We start from the raw sequence: 19,761 nt of genomic DNA, 5'->3' as shown, positions 1-19,761 counted from the left end.
GCCAGAAACACGAGTACACTGGAGGTTCATTTGGAAATCCTGTTCAGAAAGAAGCAGATGCTGACATGATTCTTGCTTTATCAGCAAAAACCAGAAGATAGAAACAACTTAAGAATAGAAATTCACAAAGAAAGAACCAAATAGCTCAGCTGTTCCAAAGTGTTAAATGTGGACTATAAACATTAGGTTACATTCCTTTAATAATGTCTTACACAGACATGGTTACGGCATGATTAGTATGTTAGTTTAAATGAATCATCACCCCGAGTCATACCAACCACCAGATACAGTTTTATTTTATTTGAGAACCTGGCACACAGCCTTATATAGGCTCAGATACTAGAGATGGACCGATCCGATATTACGTATCGGTATCGGTCCGATACTGACCTAAATTACTGGATCAGATATCGGAGAAAAATAAAAAATGTAATCCGATCCATTAAATATCACGAAAGCACCTCACAAAACTTGCAACACGCCGTAACTCGCCTCAGAACGTTAGCACGTCGGAGCAGTATGCATCACGTGATAGAGCAGCTGTGGCATGCGGGACCTGTCGGTGGTCTGGATAGCATGTGGAGCTTCGCTAGCAACCCGGCATTTCATCTCCGACAAAGTTACTCCGAGAGAAGTAAAGCAAGTGTGTAAGTCCATCTCTGAATGTTTGTAAAGCATTCCAGCGTTAAGCTTAACGAGCGACTGCCTCTCGCTCTCCGGCTGCTACTTCAATCGTGAAACTGCTTAATGATCAGCTGATCGGCTTTTCTGTCGCGAGTCCGTCTCTCTGGTTTGTTTTTGGCCCACTTTGCACCAGAAAGAGGAAACCAGCGGCTGAACAACAGCAGCACGTTTAAGCTTGATCAGCTGTTGTTAGAATTTATTTATTATTACTTTCTACTCGAGGATCTTTTTCTACGTAGCTGACGCTGGTAACTGTGCAGGGGCGGATCTAGCAAAGTTTAGCCAGGGGGGCCGATAGGGCATGAACAGGGAAAAGGGGCACAAAGACATACTTTTCTTTCTTATTCTCATTTAAAATGTCGAGCTTTTAATAAATAATTATCTGACACACAAAGTTTTAATTTGATGTAAAATGAATAGAAGTCAATTACTGTATATAGTGACTATTAAGTCTAATATATATACCCTAGTAAGCTATAGTACTTTTTCCTTTGGGAAGGTACCATCTGTGCAGTCTGCAATTTTGTTGAAGAAAGATGTTGAATCTATTTAATATTTCTTGAAAAATAATTGATTTCTGTGCCTTTTTTTTCACACTGCATCAAATTAAGGTTGATTACGTTGATTAAGCATCATGAGGTGGAGCGTGAGGGGTGGTTCCCTATTTTTTATTTATTTATTTTTGTTGTTGCTGGGAGTTGGAACCCTATTAGTTAGGTTGCTTAATATTTACGCTAAGTACTCTTTAAAATACCAGAATAGGGAGGATGGTGTAGGTCTAAGTTTATTAGATTGATCAGTATTGCTGAACTATGAAATATTTTTTTTGTATACAGGTATAACAGAATAGCTTTAGTGTAGTTGTTGTTTTAAACTTGAGTATGAACTTGCAGACTTGCAAAATGCAGCAAGATATTTTAAAAAACAGTTTTGTTGATTAAAAAACACTATATCGGATTCATATCGGTATCGGCAGATATCCAAATTTATGATATCGTATCGGTATCGGACATAAAAAAGTGGTATCGTGCCATCTCTATCAGATACAATAATCATAGTAGGTCATTTTAACATGCATGCAGGTGCTGGAAATGACAGCCGTGCATTTCATCTAGTATGAGACAAGAATCAGGCATTTCTCAAACTATCAGTGAGCCTGCTCAACACATCATCACATAAAAACAGAACATGTAACAGTAAACTCTGAAACCCTTCTTTAGTCTGATCATTTCTTAATAACATTTACAGTAATAGATTACACAGCGGGAAGCACGGTGGTTAGCACTGCTGCCTCACAACAAGCAGCTTCTGCTTATCTTTACCAGGCTGACTTTTATTCATTGTTCCAGTTTGGATTCAGGAGACAGACACTATCTCTACTTTCAAGATCAGGCTTCAAACTTTCCTTTTTGCTAAAGCATATAGTTAGGGCTGGACCAGGTGACCCTGAATCCTCCCTTAGTTATGCTGCAATACCCACATAGCAGACATGACATACCCTGCCATGACTTCTGGCATGGCAGGGTATGTCAACCAGATGTGGGCCAGGTCTGGCAATACAGCTATGGTAATCAATGTTTCAAATGCAGGTTTGACAGGTTTGTGAGTGTACACTTTATCCAAAACCTAGTGAGGGTTTACTCATGTTTACCACCGGGTGGCTGTAGCTCAGGAGGCAGAGCAGGTCACCTACTGAAGGTTAGTGGTTTGATCCCTGGCTCCTCCAGTCTGCAAGTCAAGACTATGAATAAAGTTAGGAAGCACTCAGTTTAGATAAAGTGTGTGGTTGGGTGAATGTGGCATTTTGTATAGAGCACTTTGAGTAATCTGGGAGAGTAGAAAAGTGCTATAGAAGAATCAGTCCATTCACTGTCTGAGCAGAGTTTCGTCATGTTACTTTTGCTCTACATGTTGTTATTACATGGCTTGATTAAGGTTCACATCAGGCTGACATCTGGGGCCAGAGCTGAAACTGTTCTGGGCCAGCACAGGGCCAGCAGCTGGCCTTGTGCTGGCCCATGTGTGGGCCACCAAAAGGCCGTCATTCTGTGCGGTATGTGGGCCATGTGTAAGCACAGTGTGTGGGCTGGATCCGGGCCCACACAGCGGGCTGCTGCTGCTGCTGCTATGTGGGCAGCAGCCAGCTACAGCTACCAACACCTACACCCTCCTGATGGAATACCTCTGGTTCTAACACATCATTTATGTACTGTAAGTGCTGGCAGAATACTTGGGTCAAATGGATGGCTGCTCAAATTTCCCTTCCAGGCCTTAGTCCAGATTAAAAAGTCACTTTGGTTCTTAGAGCACTGCACAGATATCATCCAATCATGGCTGCTTTATTTAGCTACTAGCCAAGCAGCTTAGGCAGCAAAGCTTTAAATAATCCAGTGAGGCTGTACAGATTAAATACCTGAGAGGTAAACGCACTGTCACCTTGTGGTCTAGCACATCGGACAGGACAAAGTATGAAGGTTCAATAAACAGGAGCATTTAGCTTCAGAAATAACAGGTAGGCTTTAGTGAAAAAACCAAAACTATGAGAATTATTTGTTCTTTTTCTACTTAAAACTTTATTGTTCTGTATCAGTTTGTGGTATTTTAAATCAATTTGAAACATTTATTTAATGCCATTTACAGAATTATATGTTTTTATTCACTTGGTTGTTTTTTATACATAGCACCAGTTCACAGTAACAGTTAGTTCAAGGTGCACTGTAAGGTGAAGACAACGAGCTCAGACCGACCACACAAAAACAACCCAAGATTTATCAATCAACTTAGACCCAATCCTTTGGTCTCAGATATGCTTAAAAACCTTTCAATGGATCAGAAATCCCAGTTTGCAATTAATACAATACAAAATATTACACAGAGTGCACTATACTGGTCATAGGATGTTCAAGATGGGCTATACGCCTTCCAACAACTGCTCACACTGCACAGCAAATACACCGGACAATTACATCCACGCTCTTTGGTTCTGTCCACCAGTTCAGAAATTCTGGCGTGAGATATGTGAAGACTTATCAAAGTGTCTGAAATGTAACATTCCAGCCTTTAGTGTGCTTGCTGGGCAACTTGGATGAGGTCACTGCAGAAATAAACACAGCCCACGTTGTTTTTACGGCCCTATGCATTGCCAAGAAAATGGTCCTCATTAACTGGAAAAATAAAAATAATCTTAATTCTAACCAATATAGAAACCATCTAATAGATCACATTAGTCTTGATACAACCTCTGCCATCACATTTGATCAATCCCTTTGGGCTCCTTTGATCGGCTTCATCACCTAGTGGGGGTGGGGGGTCATGGTTTGGTCCTGCCTTCGCTATTGTGGTTGATATGGGGGTAGGGACGGCCTTAGGGTGTCTGGGGAGTCCCTAGGGACGTTTCCCTAGAGGGACTAACCTGGGGGATGTGGCCATGACCTGGTTAGGGGCTCTGGGGCTCTTGGATGGTGTTTTCCTTGTGGCTGCGTACAGCGGAGATGGGGGAGGGTCTGTGCTGGCGGACGTTGGTTACTGGCCTGGTAGCCTGGCTGCCCCTGGGAGGGTCCAGGACAGGCGTGGAGGCTTGGGGGTCTGGGGGTGCTCCGCCCCCCGGTCTGGGGTGCTGGCCGGGCCTTGGGGGCTTGGGTCCTGGCTGTTGTGTCGCCGGAGCAGTGGGCGGGTGGGTGCAGGGGGGCTCAGCCCCAATGCAGGGGACCTCTGGTGCATTGGCCCAACTAGGGGGCTCTCTAACTGGTGGGGAGGTTGTTATATCTTTGCAGGTGGTCTCCTCACTACAGGAGCCCACTCTGCAGGTGGGGGAGAGATATAGGAGAGGTGGAGAATGAACTCAACCTGGGTGTCTATTGTCTTGTGTAGTTTGGGAGATGATTGGATGATGGGGTGGGTGCAGTTTTCTCTGGGGTGGAGTCGGGTGGGCTGTGGGGCTGGGCGGTGCTGCTGCTGCGGGCCCCGGTCCGGATGGGCCTGGGCCCCCTTGCCCTGGTGGGTTCCAGAGTGTGGGGGTGCCTACTGGGGTCAGCGGGGGAGCTGGCCCCAGGGAGGGGCCGCTTGCCCCTCCCTTTCTTCCCTCCCCATCCTCAGCTGCCTCCCTATTCCCGCTCCACCACACCCACCCACCCACACAGGGCTTGGGGTGCAGGTATGTCACCAGGGTGCAGGGGAGGCACTCCCCCTCTGTCCCCTTCTGGCCGCCTGTGCCTCAATTTTATTCTGCAACCTAGACATCCACATTACTCACACTCTCACATAACACATACATATAGGGCCTTGGGGGTGGGCACGTTTTACAGCATCCAGAGGATGGTCGGTGTACTCCAACCCACCTCTGGCGCTGGTGCCCTACCCTCAATTTTAAATGCATTTAGACACTGAGGGTTTTCGGGAAGAGCCGTGCTGCTCTCTGAGAGGAAGCTAGATTAGATTAGATTAGATAGAACTTTATTAATCCCTCGGGTGGGTTCCTCTGGGAAATTCGATTTCCAAAAAAGCACAGCACCGACAGAAGTTACAGAGTTACAGAATATTATATATATATATATATATATATATATATATATATATATATATATATATATATATATATATATATATATATATATATATATATATATATATATATATATATATACATATATAAAAAACTAAACACCCAGCACGCCCCTGCGGGCGGTTTATCCTTCAAGCTCGGGTCCTCTACCAGAGGCCTGGGAGCTTGAGGGTCCTGCGCAGTATCTTAGCTGTTCCCAGGACTGCGCTCTTCTGGACAGAGATCTCCGATGTTGTTCCCGGGATCTGCTGGAGCCACTCGCCTAGCTTGGGAGTCACCGCACCTAGTGCTCCGATTACCACGGGGACCACCGTTACCTTCACCCTCCACATCCTCTCGAGCTCTTCTCTGAGCCCTTGGTATTTCTCCAGCTTCTCGTGTTCCTTCTTCCTGATATTGCTGTCATTCGGAACCGCTACATCGATCACTACAGCCGTCTTCTTCTGTTTGTCTACCACCACTATGTCCGGTTGGTTAGCCACCACCATTTTGTCCGTCTGTATCTGGAAGTCCCACAGGATCTTAGCTCGGTCATTCTCCACCACCCTTGGGGGCATCTCCCATTTTGACCTCGGGACTTCCAGGTTATACTCGGCACAGATGTTCCTGTACACTATGCCGGCCACTTGGTTATGGCGTTCCATGTATGCCTTGCCTGCTAGCATCTTGCACCCTGCTGTTATGTGCTGGATTGTCTCTGGGGCATCTTTACACAGCCTGCACCTGGGGTCTTGCCTGGTGTGATAGACCCCAGCCTCTATGGATCTTGTGCTCAGAGCTTGTTCTTGTGCTGCCATGATTAGTGCTTCTGTGCTGTCTTTCAGTCCAGCTTTGTCCAGCCACTGGTAGGATTTCTGGATATCAGCCACCTCCTCTATCTGCCGGTGGTACATACCGTGCAGGGGCCTGTCCTTCCATGATGGTTCCTCGTCTCCCTCCTCTTTCTTGGGTTTCTGCTGCCTGAGGTATTCACTGAGCACTCGGTCAGTTGGGGCCATCTTCCCAATGTATTCTTGGATGTTCCTTGTCTCATCCTGGACTGTGGTGCTGACACTCACCAGTCCCCGGCCCCCTTCCTTCCGCTTAGCGTACAGCCTCAGGGTGCTGGACTTGGGGTGAAACCCTCCATGCATGGTAAGGAGCTTTCTTGTCTTTATGTCAGTGGCTTCTATCTCCTCCTTTGGCCAGCCTATTACCCCAGCAGGGTACCTGATCACGGGCAGGGCGTACGTGTTGATGGCCCGGATCTTGTTCTTACCATTCAGCTGACTCCTCAGGACTTGCCTGACCCTCTGCAGGTACTTGGTGGTTGCAGCTTTTCTAGCGGCCTCTTCATGGTTCCCATTCGCCTGCGGGATCCCCAGGTACTTGTAACTGTCCTCTATGTCTGCAATGTTGCCTTCTGGTAGTTCAATCCCCTCAGTTCTGACTACCTTCCCTCTCTTTGTTACCATCCGACTACACTTCTCCAGTCCGAACGACATTCCAATGTCATTGCTGTATAGCCTGGTAGTGTGGATCAGTGAATCGATGTCTCATTCACTCTTGGCATACAGCTTGATGTCATCCATGTACAGGAGGTGGCTGACAACTATATATATAACTATACAACTATATATATATATATATATATATATATATATATATATATATATACACACACACATATATAAATACAGAGACAATATAAATAAAATATACGAAGGGGATAAATAGAATAAATAGGAATAAAAATAAAAATACAAGTGAATTGCACATTTCAAGTATTGAGTCTATTGCACCGTTGACTATTTACAAAAGTATTGCACAAAAGGTATTGCACAGTGAGGTGAAGAGGCACTACAGCTTAGTTGTTCCCTCCTTTGTCCTCCTGTTTCCCCTCCCTCTCCCCTCCAGGGAGGAGTTAAACAGTCTGATGGCGTGTGGGACAAAGGAGTTTTTAAGTCTGTTAGTTCTTGTCTTTGGGAGAAGCAACCTGTCACTGAACAGACTCTTCTGGTTGTTAATGGCCGTGTGCAGAGGATGCCCAGCATTGTTCATAATGTCCATCAGTTTCTTTAATGTCCTTTTCTCTGCCACTGTCACCAGAGTGTCCAGCTTCATGCCGACCACAGAGCTAGCCCTCCTGATCAGTTTCTCCAGCCTGGATGAGTCCTTCTTTGCTGTGCTGCTCCCCCAGCACACCACAGCATAGAAAAGTACTCCAGCAACCACCGACTGGTAAAACATCCTCAGGAGCTTCCTGCAGATGTTAAAAGACCTCAGCCTCCTGAGGAAGTACAGTCGGAGTACCATGCTCTCCTGAGTTTTAAATGCACTTTAGAACAGCACACAGCAACACGACATATGAGCGGGCGTAGGGAGGTTTGAGGTCTTCAGTCACCCCGGTTCTGTTAGCCGTCAGGGCTGGGGGGCTGGGAGGAGGTGCTGGCTGTCAGACTGGGGTCTGGGATGCGGGGCCTCCCTGCTACTGCAGATAAGGAGGTGGTCCGCTTGCCTCCACCCCAGAGAGAAGGGTTACATCTCCTGGGTCTAGGTGCGGCTTGCCCCTCTGGGGGCGGGGGTACCTGGACCTGGGATATAGAGTATGTTTGGGGAGTGCGACTGTCTGTGCAGTGTCTATTTGTGTCTGTCTACACGTTGGGTGAGTGCCGAGTATTTGGTTGTGCATATGGGGTGGGAATGCACGTTTGTGTCCGCGTGTGCCTGTTCGTCTGTGTCTATATGTCAGGTTGGGTCTTAGACTCAACCTCTCTGGGTACATCTCAGGCCCTCTAAAGTACGGAGGCCTATCTCCCCTCACCACACTCCCTGCCGGTGGCTGATGCCCTCAGACGTTGGTGTGTTGGTGGTCCTTGTCGTCTGGGGCTGGGCGCTCATGTATGTACCGGCTCACTCCTGGTGGCCGATTGGCGGGGCCGGGCGCCTGTGGCCCAGCTGGGCTCCTTCCGGGGGTGGGATGCCCTCAGGCCTCTGGCCTCTGGGCCTGAAGCTCGGTCCTCTCTGGCACAGCTGGCTGCCGGCAGAGCCCGCGGGCACACCACTGCAACCCCCTCTGGCCTCTGCTCGTAGCTGTGGGGTGACCTCTCCTTTGGGGCTCTACTCAGCTCTTCCCAGGAGGGTGGCACAGTTCCCCCCCCCCCCGTTTGGTGGTCCTCCTCGGGTCCTTGTACTCTGGGGCCTGGATCTCCTCCATACCTGCTTCATACCCTGGGGGACGGGGCTATGGCTCCCCACACCCTCTAGCAGATCGTTACATGGAGAAACCTTTGGAATACAAGCGTGCTGATCCACACAGGTATGCACACAGGTGTACACACGGGTATTCACAGACGCGGACTACAGCTTTCTTGGCTGCTGCCTCAAAGCACATTGTGCGCTGTCTATCTTGCGTGCTGCACAATATCGTTTATTATTTAGCATCTACTGATATCTACTGCTAGCTAGTTTATTGTGATGGTGCTGTTTTTATGTTGCTCTTTTGTTGTTTGCTTTCTCTTCTGTTTTTTTTCTCCATACAGGTGACCCAGGTGTTTTGTTTGTTGTTCTTTCTTTCTTCCCCCCCCTTCTCACCGTCTCTTCTCCCCTCTGGTTTTCTTTCTCTCCCTCTCTTTCTTTCATTCTTTCTCCCTGTCCTATCCCCCAGTCATGTCTGTCCCGTTTGTAGCAACTGAAAATAAAATAAATACATAATTATAATAAAGGTCAATCAAATGGACCAATATGGCAAGGCCATGATGATCCACTTGGTAAAATAAATCTGCTTGGCATCTTTCTTGGCCTTAAGACAACAATTCTGATGGCTAAAGATCCAAACGGGACACAAAAAAAACACAACAAAAAGCAACAACCCAATGAACAGGACAAAAGATAAACTATGGGCAAGAGTAGAAAGGTCAATGACATGCAGTTACCTTAGTATAATGTATGTAACCTACCCCATCATCTCCTCAACTAATGGGAAAATCAGAGCCAAACTTTGCATGGACATTATAACACATACAGTGATTATTAACATATGCTTGCAAAATATATAAATCTCAATCTTTACTCTGGTATTTTTGGATCAACAGAAGGCTTTCAGGAAGATTTTGGGGAATGCTGATCCAGTCCAGAAGTAAAAGAAATAAATGCATGAATGCAGGTATTCAAAAAATATATGTCAAAAGTCATACAAAATAGTCTTGACTGGTTTTTATATAGTGCTCTACTCTACTCTACTCTAAGCACTCTGAGAGGCCAGGGTTTGATCCACCAACCTTCTGATTAGTTGATGACCTGCTCTACCTCCTGCATCATGTACCAGTTAAAAATGCTAGAAATGTTTGAGTTTAATTTCATTCAGTTTTATTTCTATTGTGTGTGTGTGTGTGTGTGTGTGTGTGTGTGTGTGTGTGTGTGTGTGTGTGTGTGTGTGTGTGTGTGTGTGTGTGTGTGTCACACTCACCAGCAATGACATGTGGGATGGTAGTGATATTGAGCTTCTGCTCTGTACCTTTAACTCCACTTTTTGTGTCCTGCATTTCTAGCAAAATCGACTCCAGCTGAAAACAGAGGTGAATGAAAAAGATTAATATAAAGAGGACAAAAGAGACACAGCCTTTGGAGGCTGTCACTGTCGTCGAGATACTTAAACTCTCCCACTTGGGGCAGGAGTGCCCACTCCGTGTCAGGAACCCTGACACGGAGTGGGAACTCCACCCTTTTCCAGCTGAGAACCATGGCCTCAGATTTGGAGGTGTTGATCCTCATTCCCATCACTTCACACTCAGCTGCGAACTGTTCCAGTGCGACCTGGGGGCCATCACCTGATGAAGCCAACAGAGCCACATCATCCAAAAACCAGAGATGAGATTTTCTGACCACCAAGAGGAAACCTTCTGCTACTTGGCTGCATCTAGAAATTCTGTCCATAAAACTTACGAACAGAATCGGTGACAAAGGCAGAGCCCATCACCAACCGGAAACAGGTCTGACTTATTGCCGGCAACACCCCATACTTCTGAAGCACCTCACACATGACACCCCGAACACGGTCAAATGCCTTCTTCAAGTCCACAAAGCACATCTAGATTGGTTGGGCAAACTCCTATGCACACTCAAGTATCCTCGAGAGGATAAAGAGCTGGTCCAGTGTTCCATGACCAGGACGGAAGGTACTGCCCCTGACCTCCATGCAACCTTGTAGAGGTGTGTCAACAAGACAGCAATACAACATGCAGAGCCTTCAGGAACTCAGGGGGTGCACCTCACCCTCCACAGGAGCCTCTGCCAGGGAGTTGTTTAGTAGCCTCAGAGACCTCACCCCCAAAGATGGACGAGTCGTCCCCCTCATCCCCAGACTCTGCTTCCTCCAGTGGGATTAAGGAGGTCCTCGAAGTATTCCTTCCACTGCATGACAATGTTCAATGTTCAGCAGTGCTCCACCTGCAATATACATAATGCAGGTACAGCGCCGCTTTCCCCTCTTGAGTCGCCTGATGATTTGCCAGAATCTCTGCAAGGCAGTCCAAAAATCTTTTTCCATGGCCTCCCTGAACTCCTTCCACACCCGAGTTTTTGCTTTAGCCATTGCCGCATGCTGCTTGGCCAGTCGGTACCTATAAGCTTTCTCCGAAGTCCTACAAGCTAACCAAGCCCGATAGGCTTTCTTCTTCAGTCTGCTGGCTCCCTTCACCTCCATTTGGTTCGGGGGTTACCACCACAACAGTTACCAACACTCCTGCAGCCGCAGCTCAGTGCAGCAGCTTCAGGCAATGGAGATGCTGAACATGGTCTATAGAGTTCGAAAATGTGACGTCATTTCCAGGGTAAAACCACAAAGGATTGTAGGTACTAGCTTGCTACAAGAAATCCCTTTCACTGGAAAGAACGGTCACTATCGCTGCCCCCTCTCTCTTCCATGCAAAGAGACAGGCACAACGGCCGGGGACGTCGCTGGGTTTTCTTTGTCCAATTTTGGTGGATTTTAATGCTGTGGCTGACGCCAGTGGACTTTCAGTGTTGTTTTGACTGTGTGTTCTAAGTGGCCTGGGGTGTTTTTAACTGTTTAAAAAAAAAGTGAAATAAATGATATTTTAGTAATCGAGTTTTATATTGTTCTTTTCTCTTGGCTACTCCACTGCTCTGTCCATTTTTTGAAGGGTTGCCCTTCACTTAGAATAAAACCTGGTGTCCACCTACATATCTGGCTACTCAGAACATGTCAGTGTCCTGTACCCATCCATCGGTAAACTGGAACTGGGCTTGTTGCAGGGATCTGAAGTTACCAAACACTTCATGAGTGTATGCACTCACACTTAGGAACATATAATTATAAATATGAGCGTGATGAAGGTGGGGGCAGCACGCTAATGTCTTCAGTCCACTCTGTATGCTCGTATGGGCCAAACCCTTTCATTACTTTGTTGTTTTTCCTCGTACTTTTTTTTTGCCTTTTCGTCAAGTCTGTCTTTGTACGGACCTGCCGTGTTCTTCTTCGTTTTGTACATAACTGTTTTTGGGGCAAATAAAATGCAAGTAGGGATTAAAACAGCAGAATGAATGGTTACCGGTGCTGGAAATGCTAGCGCTTGATGCAGTGTTTTGATTTTGCTGCCACTTGTACCCACAATGCAACGCACACAAGTCACGTAGTCTGTCGATCTCTATCCGGTTTTTAAAAAAGACACTAAAAACAGTCAGTGTTCACTGTCGGCTTCTCTCGGTTTTTATTACCGCTAATCATTTTAAAGCTCAGTTTTTAAACCCTTCCTATGTAACTACAGTCCATGCAGCAGTATATTACTGACTAACCTCGTACTGTGGATGGATTATCTCAGTTGTTCTCCTGACTGAAGTTTACAGCATCCTGCCATGTGATTGCATTTGTCCCTAACTATCGGGAACGCTCACATTAACTTTTATCGAGTGGAAAAAAGTCCTCCGTTCATTAGCATTCGTCCTCCAGCTTTACTATTTATGTTATGCTAACATAGCTTTGTCGCGCTAGCGATGACGTAGCACATCATTATCTACCAGCTAGTCCAACTTCAGTAACCCTGCAGACGTCACTGCTGTTTAGTTTTCTGTCTTCATTTATGTTGGAAGTGATAGCAGAGCTGTAACTTCCTGCTAACTTCTAACTCCGTTAAATGTCATAAATTCCGTCTTCATGGATGCCTGGATGTTAAACTTAATTGGTACACCTGGTAGAGCAGCCACACTGATCATTTTATGAAAGATGAAAGAATTTAAAGAGTTTTTCAACTCTCAGTAATGCTGCAATGATCGTTTGACTTTGGGACCTGCAGTGGAGTTTGGGCCCAGACATGGCTAACGACGTTAGACTTAAAGACCGGACTGGGACTCAATGTCCCCAGTCTCCCTCAGAATGCTGTTGAAGCTTTGCCGGAGGTGTGTGTTAAAGATCTCACGGACCACTGTTCCCAGCGCACCCTCACTATACGTTTAGGTGTGACAGGTCTGTCCAGCACCGCCCCCCGCCACCTGATCCAACTCACCACCAAGTGTTGATCAGTTGACAGCTCAGCCCCTCTCTTTCAGAGTTTTTTAAAATTGGAATAGTAGTAAACTGGGTCAGAATAGCGTTCATACTGTAAAACACCAGGCCTACTTTATAAAGAATCTGATTAGTTAGGTTAATACTGGAATACTTCTTTGTTTATCTTATTCCTGTGTCTTTGCTTCATTGTGCCAATGAATTGTTTGAAAGTTAATATTTTTATCTGAAGTGCATAACAATAAGGTTGTTCAGATGCTTTAGACTGCAGTGACACCATGCTGCCAAACAATAACATTAATTAGCTTTTAGGTGGACTAAAAGATTAGCTTCAGCAAGCCTCTTATGCTGGCAAACCAATCATGTTTAAATCTCATGCAAATGCATGGGTATCCCTTAGATACTGCATGCAACAGAAAAATCTTTATATAATCTTAAGAACAGGGGGTAGGAAAACAAGGTTACTGCAGCTCGCGTGCTTTGTATTTTTCCTGTTTCACCAAAGCAGTTTATATAGAAATCTAGAACCTAACGTGAAAAAGCCTTTAATTATTAAAGAATGATGGATAATCAAAATATATTACAAAAGGAATACATAATAATGCTATAACAGAAATGCTATTGACCCACCTTTTTGAGGCAATACAAACGGGGCTGGAAATGTTGTGCCCGGTTTGGGCGCGCTGTTCTGATAGTCATTTTTGCAGATGAATGACGAGCGAATCAGATGTAAAGCAATCAAATCAAATCCTGGTATGAAATGTCCCAGTTAGAACAGGTTTAGTTGCTGACAGGCAAATGCATGCCTGCAGTGAACAGAGGTAGCGTCTGTGAGGAGACTGTAAGACCGGAGGCTAAGGATGGATTAATCCTCCAGTCAGCTGTAAGCTTTTTCTCTCACCCAAGGCAATTACAGAGAAAGGCCTGGCTCAGACTGACAAGAGTCAAGATCGATGCTGTGTCTCAGGGTACAGTGGTAATGGCTGTAAGTAAGTAAAATGTATTTATATAGTGCTTTTCACAAAGTGCTTCACAAAGCAAAGAATGAAAATACAACATGTACAATGTAAAACAGCAAAATACAACATAAAAACAACAAATTAGTTGAAAGCTTGTCTATATAAAATGTCTTCAGCTGTTTTTTAAAAGAATCGATGGAGTCGGTGTAAAAACAGTGTCAGAGAATCCACAGCCATGGTGCTGCTGTCTGAAAGGCCCGACCACCACGAGTTTAAATAGAGTGTGTGGGGCCGCCAGCAGACTCTGACCTGATGACCTCAGAGCTCGGGAAGATGAACGCGGTTTCAGCAGGTCAGATATGTACTTGGCCATGTAGGGCCATGAAGGTTAGAACTAAAATTTTAAAATGAAACCTAAAACTTACAGGCAACCAGTGAAGGGAGGCTAAAACTGGAGTGATATGAGCTCTTGTGTTGGTGCCTGTTAAAAGTCATGCTGCAGAGTCTGAAGACAATTTAAAGCTGATTTGTTAAAACAAATAAAAAGACCATTGCAATAATCCAGACGGGAAGAAATAAAAGCATGAATAATCATCTCCACTTTGACACCATTAGTCCCAGTTTTGAAATATTCCTTAGATGATAAAAAAAAGTTTCGGACCAGCTGCTTAGAATCGAGCCACATCGAGCTGTCAAACATGACACCGAGGTTTCTGAGGCTCGATTTAACAGAAGGCTCTAAGAAGCTGATATGCTGCCTGATTTCTGAGACCATGGTCTGGAGCAACAATTAGAGTTTCTGTTTTATCAGAGTTTAGCTGGAGGAAGCTGTCATTTAACAATTGCTTAATTTCTGTCAGGCAGTTACTCAAACTAAACAATTTATGAAACTCAGAGACTTTAAAGAACAGTATAACTGAATGTCATCAGCATAGAGATGGTAGGAGATATCATTGTAGCGCCTAATAATTTGGCCTAGGCGGAATATATAAAGCATAAAGAGAATTGGACCCAGGACAGATCCCTGAGGTACCTCACAAGGCAAAACTGTTGATCATCACTTGAGATTGTTCAGATAAATATGGCATGAACCATTTGAAACAACACCAGTAATCCCAAACAGGTTCTTGAGTCTGGTTATCATGATCCTGTGACCCACAGTATCAAAGGCAGATCCAACAGGACCAGATCTGTGTAATGAGCAGGCCACTACTATAGATCTTGGTTCGCTGGCACAGTATGTTGAACCAGTCATCACTGATCTGGGAGTTAAAATGGAGGCAGATCTTAAACTTGAAAGCCAGGTCAGAGCTGCTGTACGATCTCGCTTTTTTCATTTGAGGCAATTAACCAAATTAAAGCCCGTCTTATCGAAACAGCTTTTTGAGACAGTAATTGTTGGGTTTATATTTTATTATTGTCATTTGTATTGAGAAACATGTAATCATTTGTGGTTAGAAGTATATAGTTGATGGCATATTGAAAGAATGTCTCATAACAACTCTGTGTAGCATGAAGAGGGGGGTGCGTTCACTCTTCAGAGTGTTCTGGCATAGATCACACACCTGCTAGGAGAGGTCGTATCTTCTCTTGCTGATATATGGTATAGCAAACACACGTATACCTGTTTGAGTGTAAGGGCCTTTTGTTCAGATGTACCGCTAGACTCCTGGCACCAGCTTTGGGGAGTCTTCACGGGGTCACATCTTGACCCCCCCTCCACACACACACACACACACACATACATACACACACACACACACACACACACACACACACAGAATCCCACGTATTCAGTAGAATAATGCAAACTAAAACTACATAATAACTTCACAATCTTTAATTAGGGGAATAACATGGCATAAGATAATACTATAATCCCACACACGACACACACAGACAAGGTACTCTTTGTCCACGTGTGTCCCTATAAGAAACGTCATATGTTAATGAACCGATGCATATTCATGTAACCACAATAAAAGGAGTGCTATGGGGAAGCTGGCTGAGAGTCTGACGGAGGTCAAGTGGGTGGAACGACACTTGGCTCCAGGCAGGTCTCCCTCATGCATGAGTGACCCAGAGAACTATGGTGACTTGTGTCTTGCTTTTTGCTGTGTAGTAAATTGTCTTGAACGTTCCAGCGAATAGGTTTATGCTACAAACCTATCAGTAATCCATGCCTTTGTTACATCTAGGCTGGATTATTGTAACACACTGTATTGTGGGGTTAGTGATGCGTCCATTAGGTGCCTGCAGGTTGTGCAAAATGCCGCAGCACGTCTTTTAACTGGAACAAAAAAGTTTGACCACATTACCGCATTTTAATTTCACTCCACTGGCTACACTATCCTACATTTTAGGATTGTTTTTTAAATGTCTTAATGGCACCATAGAGGCTAAGATGAACAGGCACATGGCTCTCAATACATGAGCGGGGCATAGAAAGGGATAGGCAGAAACACCAGAGGGGCCAAACATGAGCTGCTGGTAGACCGAGCAGTCGTCCTAGACTGCAATACCACACTGATGTGTCCTGTGTGTCGAAGCTTCGATGCCCGTGTCGGGTAATCTCGGGGGAGTTTTTGTGAAGCGCGTATCGAGGCTTGCTTTGATTACGTATGCAGTGACGTTCGAGGCCTCGCGGGCAGTCCGTACCACGTGACTGATTCAGGAAGTGGCTCGCGCCAGATTTGAAATAAAATGGGCAGCAAAACACAGCTGATTCCCCCGATCACATTGTGTTGTGGAATTGGATTACATACGTCCTACATAGTTTCTTGAGCATTTCTTCTTCGATGGAACCAGCAAGGAAGAGATTTTTTCTCCTCTCTTCTAATAAAGTATGCACACAGTAATAAATATCAGGAATGATAAGCACCATAATATAAATAAACAACACTACAGATCCTATCATCTGATTTCTGTCTTTTAGTTTATTAAAAAGTGAAGCGCCACACACTAGTTTGTGTCATCCAGATGCACATAAGCATGATTACACAGTTACTAGGGGCGGGTTTTGATTATCGATTAAAATCGATTCTGGCTTGGATAACGTGATATCGATTCATTAAAATCCTGAATCAATTGTTTATTTTTTTTCCCTGAAATGCCAGAATCTCACGTTAAACCTCACTAAATTTCAACAACCACCAAACAGCTAGAACAGTAAATGAGAGCAGGAACACGGCTTCTGCACAAAGACGTAAACACAAAGTGCCAACGGATCAGAATCAGTGAGATCAGGTTCCCCAGAGCGGCATCGTGGTGGGGGGGCGGCATCACGGGCATCGGCAAAAAAATGCTCGTACTCATGCTGCCCCGACATCAGCCACCGCGTATTGGGAATGTCACAGGCACCGATCGGTTTTCTATCGCCCATTTGCTGCGAGTAAGGGCGCCCTCCGTTTGCGAGGTGCGCCTGCTGCTTGCGGCGCAGGGAGGAGAGCGCGGGGCGGCGGGGAGTCTCTGGCTGGCTGGAGCAGCGTCTAATAACCAACTCGCAAAATAAAAACAAACCAACAAACACGAAAACACCAGACATCATACAGACTTATAATTTGCACCCATGTTTTTTCGAAATTCTATAAAGTGAGCGCGAGAGCCCTCGGTGCGCCTGCGCGCTGCTGAAGTCAAAGTAAACTTTATTGTCATCTCCGCTACAGACAGTCCAGCATATAGAGACGAGACGACGAGGCTCCAGTTACAGCGGTGCAAGTAAACAAACAATAAATATAATATGAGTAAGAAAATAAATATAACTTTGGGACTCGGGGTAAAGGATCAATAACAATTTAAATTTTATAATTTACAGTTTGATGATTTAAAGTCTCACACACAACCTGTCAAAAGGGGCGGGGCCGGCTGCTTCCAAATAAAGCACATTTCATTCATAATGTTGTAAATCCAAGCCCATTATGTACTCGTGATTTCAAGTTCAAGTTCAAATTTTATTCGCCACATGCAGGTTGCCCTGCAGTGGAATGAACCCGCCCCCCGACCATACACACACGACACAGACATCATGGGGATACAAGTCAGAGAATGATTGCATTACTGAAATGTACACTACAATGGGAAAGTACAAGAGGAAAAAAAGAGACCTCTACTCATGCTGGGCTACAGGAGGACAGCATGAGAACAGGAAACAAAAAACTCCTCTGCACAGAAAGCACAGAAAATGTCCACAGTACAACATTATGGAGCACGTGACCAGCAACAGGGTTGGGTAGGGGGTGAGGAGTAATCCCAGGCAACACAGCAGCCATCCTGCCACTGCGCCGTCTCTCCAGCGGGGGCCCAGACCTGCCTCGTGTTCCCAGGAGGCAACAAGCATCGAAGGCATTGGAAGGGGAGGGGGATGTGTGAGTGCTTATCAGTGTAAATGTATGTGTGTGCGTGTCCAGAGTTCAGCTGAGACAGTGTCCTTCGCCCTGCCAGGCTAAGTAAACAGTCTACCAGCCAACCCAGGTGGCCTTGCATAGAGTGGGAAGGAACAGACTCAACACAGTCGTTATCAGGGAGTTGTTGATCGGCTCCAGCCTTGGGCCCACAGCTGGCGCCGAAGGGGTATCCGCATTATGATGGTGATTTTTCTTTTGCAAAGACTCATGAGAATTTCAATCCAGCTTCCGCCCAGAGTTGTTCCGAGTGGTTTCTTCTCTGATGTAATCCAACATACATACGCTCAGAGGTGTTATTCTGAGCCTTCACTGCAGCCGTAAGTGTCTCCAAGCTCTTAACCATGCTGCCTTCAGTGAGTCCTTTCTGAGAAGCCGCACCTCGTCCCATCGTTTCAATCCCAGCGGACAGCCTTGTGGGGGTTTGAACAGCCGGTTCCGCTTCCTTAATTCTCCGATAAGCCAGGGCCAAGCCAGCTCCGATCAGCAAGAACCCTGTTATCATGGTTCCAAATAGGTAGATATCTTCAGCGTCCTCGATCCACAGTCCTGCCAGGCACACGATCCTCCATTTCTGCCACCCATCCATCGTGTACACGAAAGTCCCTCCGGGGCACTCGGGCTCTCCCGAGCCCAGACTTCTTGTTGAGAAAAGGGTGTAAATAGCATTCAGAGACCAGTTGATCAAATCCATAATTCTCTTTTAGGTTTAGAGAACAGACTGTGAGAGACTGTTCCAGGGAAAGTAATGCACACGAGACAAGACAAGGACACAAGAGGCTAAGCAGGGAAGATAAGGGGAAGGAGGAGAAAAGTGTGACTGCCTTCGCCGAGAGCCAAACAACCCAGGATTTGAATCCTGGGTTGTGTGAAATCCCAGAAATACACCTTAGACAAAGTGAACTAGGGTGTAGGTCTGTTAGGTCATGTTGTGGTGATCCTCGGGTTGGGGGATGGGTGTTCATACTGGAGTGCAAAATTAAAACCAATGTAAGATGGACAAGAAACATTCAAAGCCATCAGGTGCTCAGTTTAGAAAAAATAGAAAAGAAGAGGAGGAGAAACGAGCAAAGATGCAGGTAAGCAGATGTGTGATTGGATGATGGCAGCTCATCCTGAAACAATCAGAATCAGAATACTTTATTAATCCTGAAGGAAATAATGTGGGTTACAGTTGCTCCAAGAAGAAATGGTAAAAATAAGATTCCCGAAGAAAGGCGACTTGTTCAGCTTCATTTTCTCCGACAATCACGTCTCTGTTTCTGTAAACGTATCTCTTCTGCTTTTTAGATTATCTCAACGGTGCGCACTGATTCATTGTGAAAGGTTAAGGCAAATCCAGGTATACACCTACAAGGTGAGGTTGTACAGTAATGGCATGTATACATGTACAAAGCTCTTTCTGGAATGTGCATTTACTTACAAAGTTAAAGATAGAGAAGACTTAGATGATTGTCATAGATGCAGTTGATGCAAATCAAGCCAAGGCAATAAGTGATTTTTAGCGGATTAATGTCTGGGGTGTGATCTGTACTGAATTTATGTAAGAAAATCAATAAATTGAATAGTTTATCTGGGAAAAAAAAAAAATGGTAAAAATAGTAACAGTAACAGACTAAACTCCAAATAATACATTAGGTTACAGATTTTAATATT

General features: G+C 45.2%; 1 protein-coding gene and 1 long non-coding RNA gene across 2 annotated transcripts in view; one reads left to right on the top strand and one right to left on the bottom strand.

Moving 5' to 3' along the window:
* rgs9a (regulator of G protein signaling 9a) overlaps nucleotides 1–13,557 on the bottom strand; it is a 38,780-nt gene extending 25,223 nt beyond the window's left edge. The window contains exons 1-2 of the mRNA XM_085402816.1: nucleotides 13,377–13,557; nucleotides 9,693–9,789 (exon numbers count right to left, since the gene is read on the bottom strand). Of these exons, the coding sequence (XP_085258942.1) occupies nucleotides 9,693–9,789; nucleotides 13,377–13,445 (166 nt within the window). The 5' untranslated portion in view covers nucleotides 13,446–13,557. The remainder of the gene's footprint in view (nucleotides 1–9,692; nucleotides 9,790–13,376) is intronic.
* LOC146670754 (uncharacterized) lies at nucleotides 459–11,879 on the top strand. Its single transcript, XR_014911359.1, has 3 exons — nucleotides 459–647; nucleotides 9,319–9,389; nucleotides 9,775–11,879. It is a non-coding gene; the product is annotated as an uncharacterized LOC146670754 (long non-coding RNA).
* Nucleotides 13,558–19,761: the final 6,204 nt, after the last annotated feature.

The sequence above is a fragment of the Rhamphochromis longiceps genome, linkage group LG4 (assembly GCF_057381845.1).
Source record: "Rhamphochromis longiceps isolate RC_006_pf linkage group LG4, R_longiceps_female_GT1.1, whole genome shotgun sequence".
NCBI lineage: Eukaryota > Metazoa > Chordata > Actinopteri > Cichliformes > Cichlidae > Rhamphochromis > Rhamphochromis longiceps.
The sequence above is the reverse complement of the archived record's forward strand: the minus strand, read 5'-3'. Positions and strand labels throughout refer to the sequence as shown.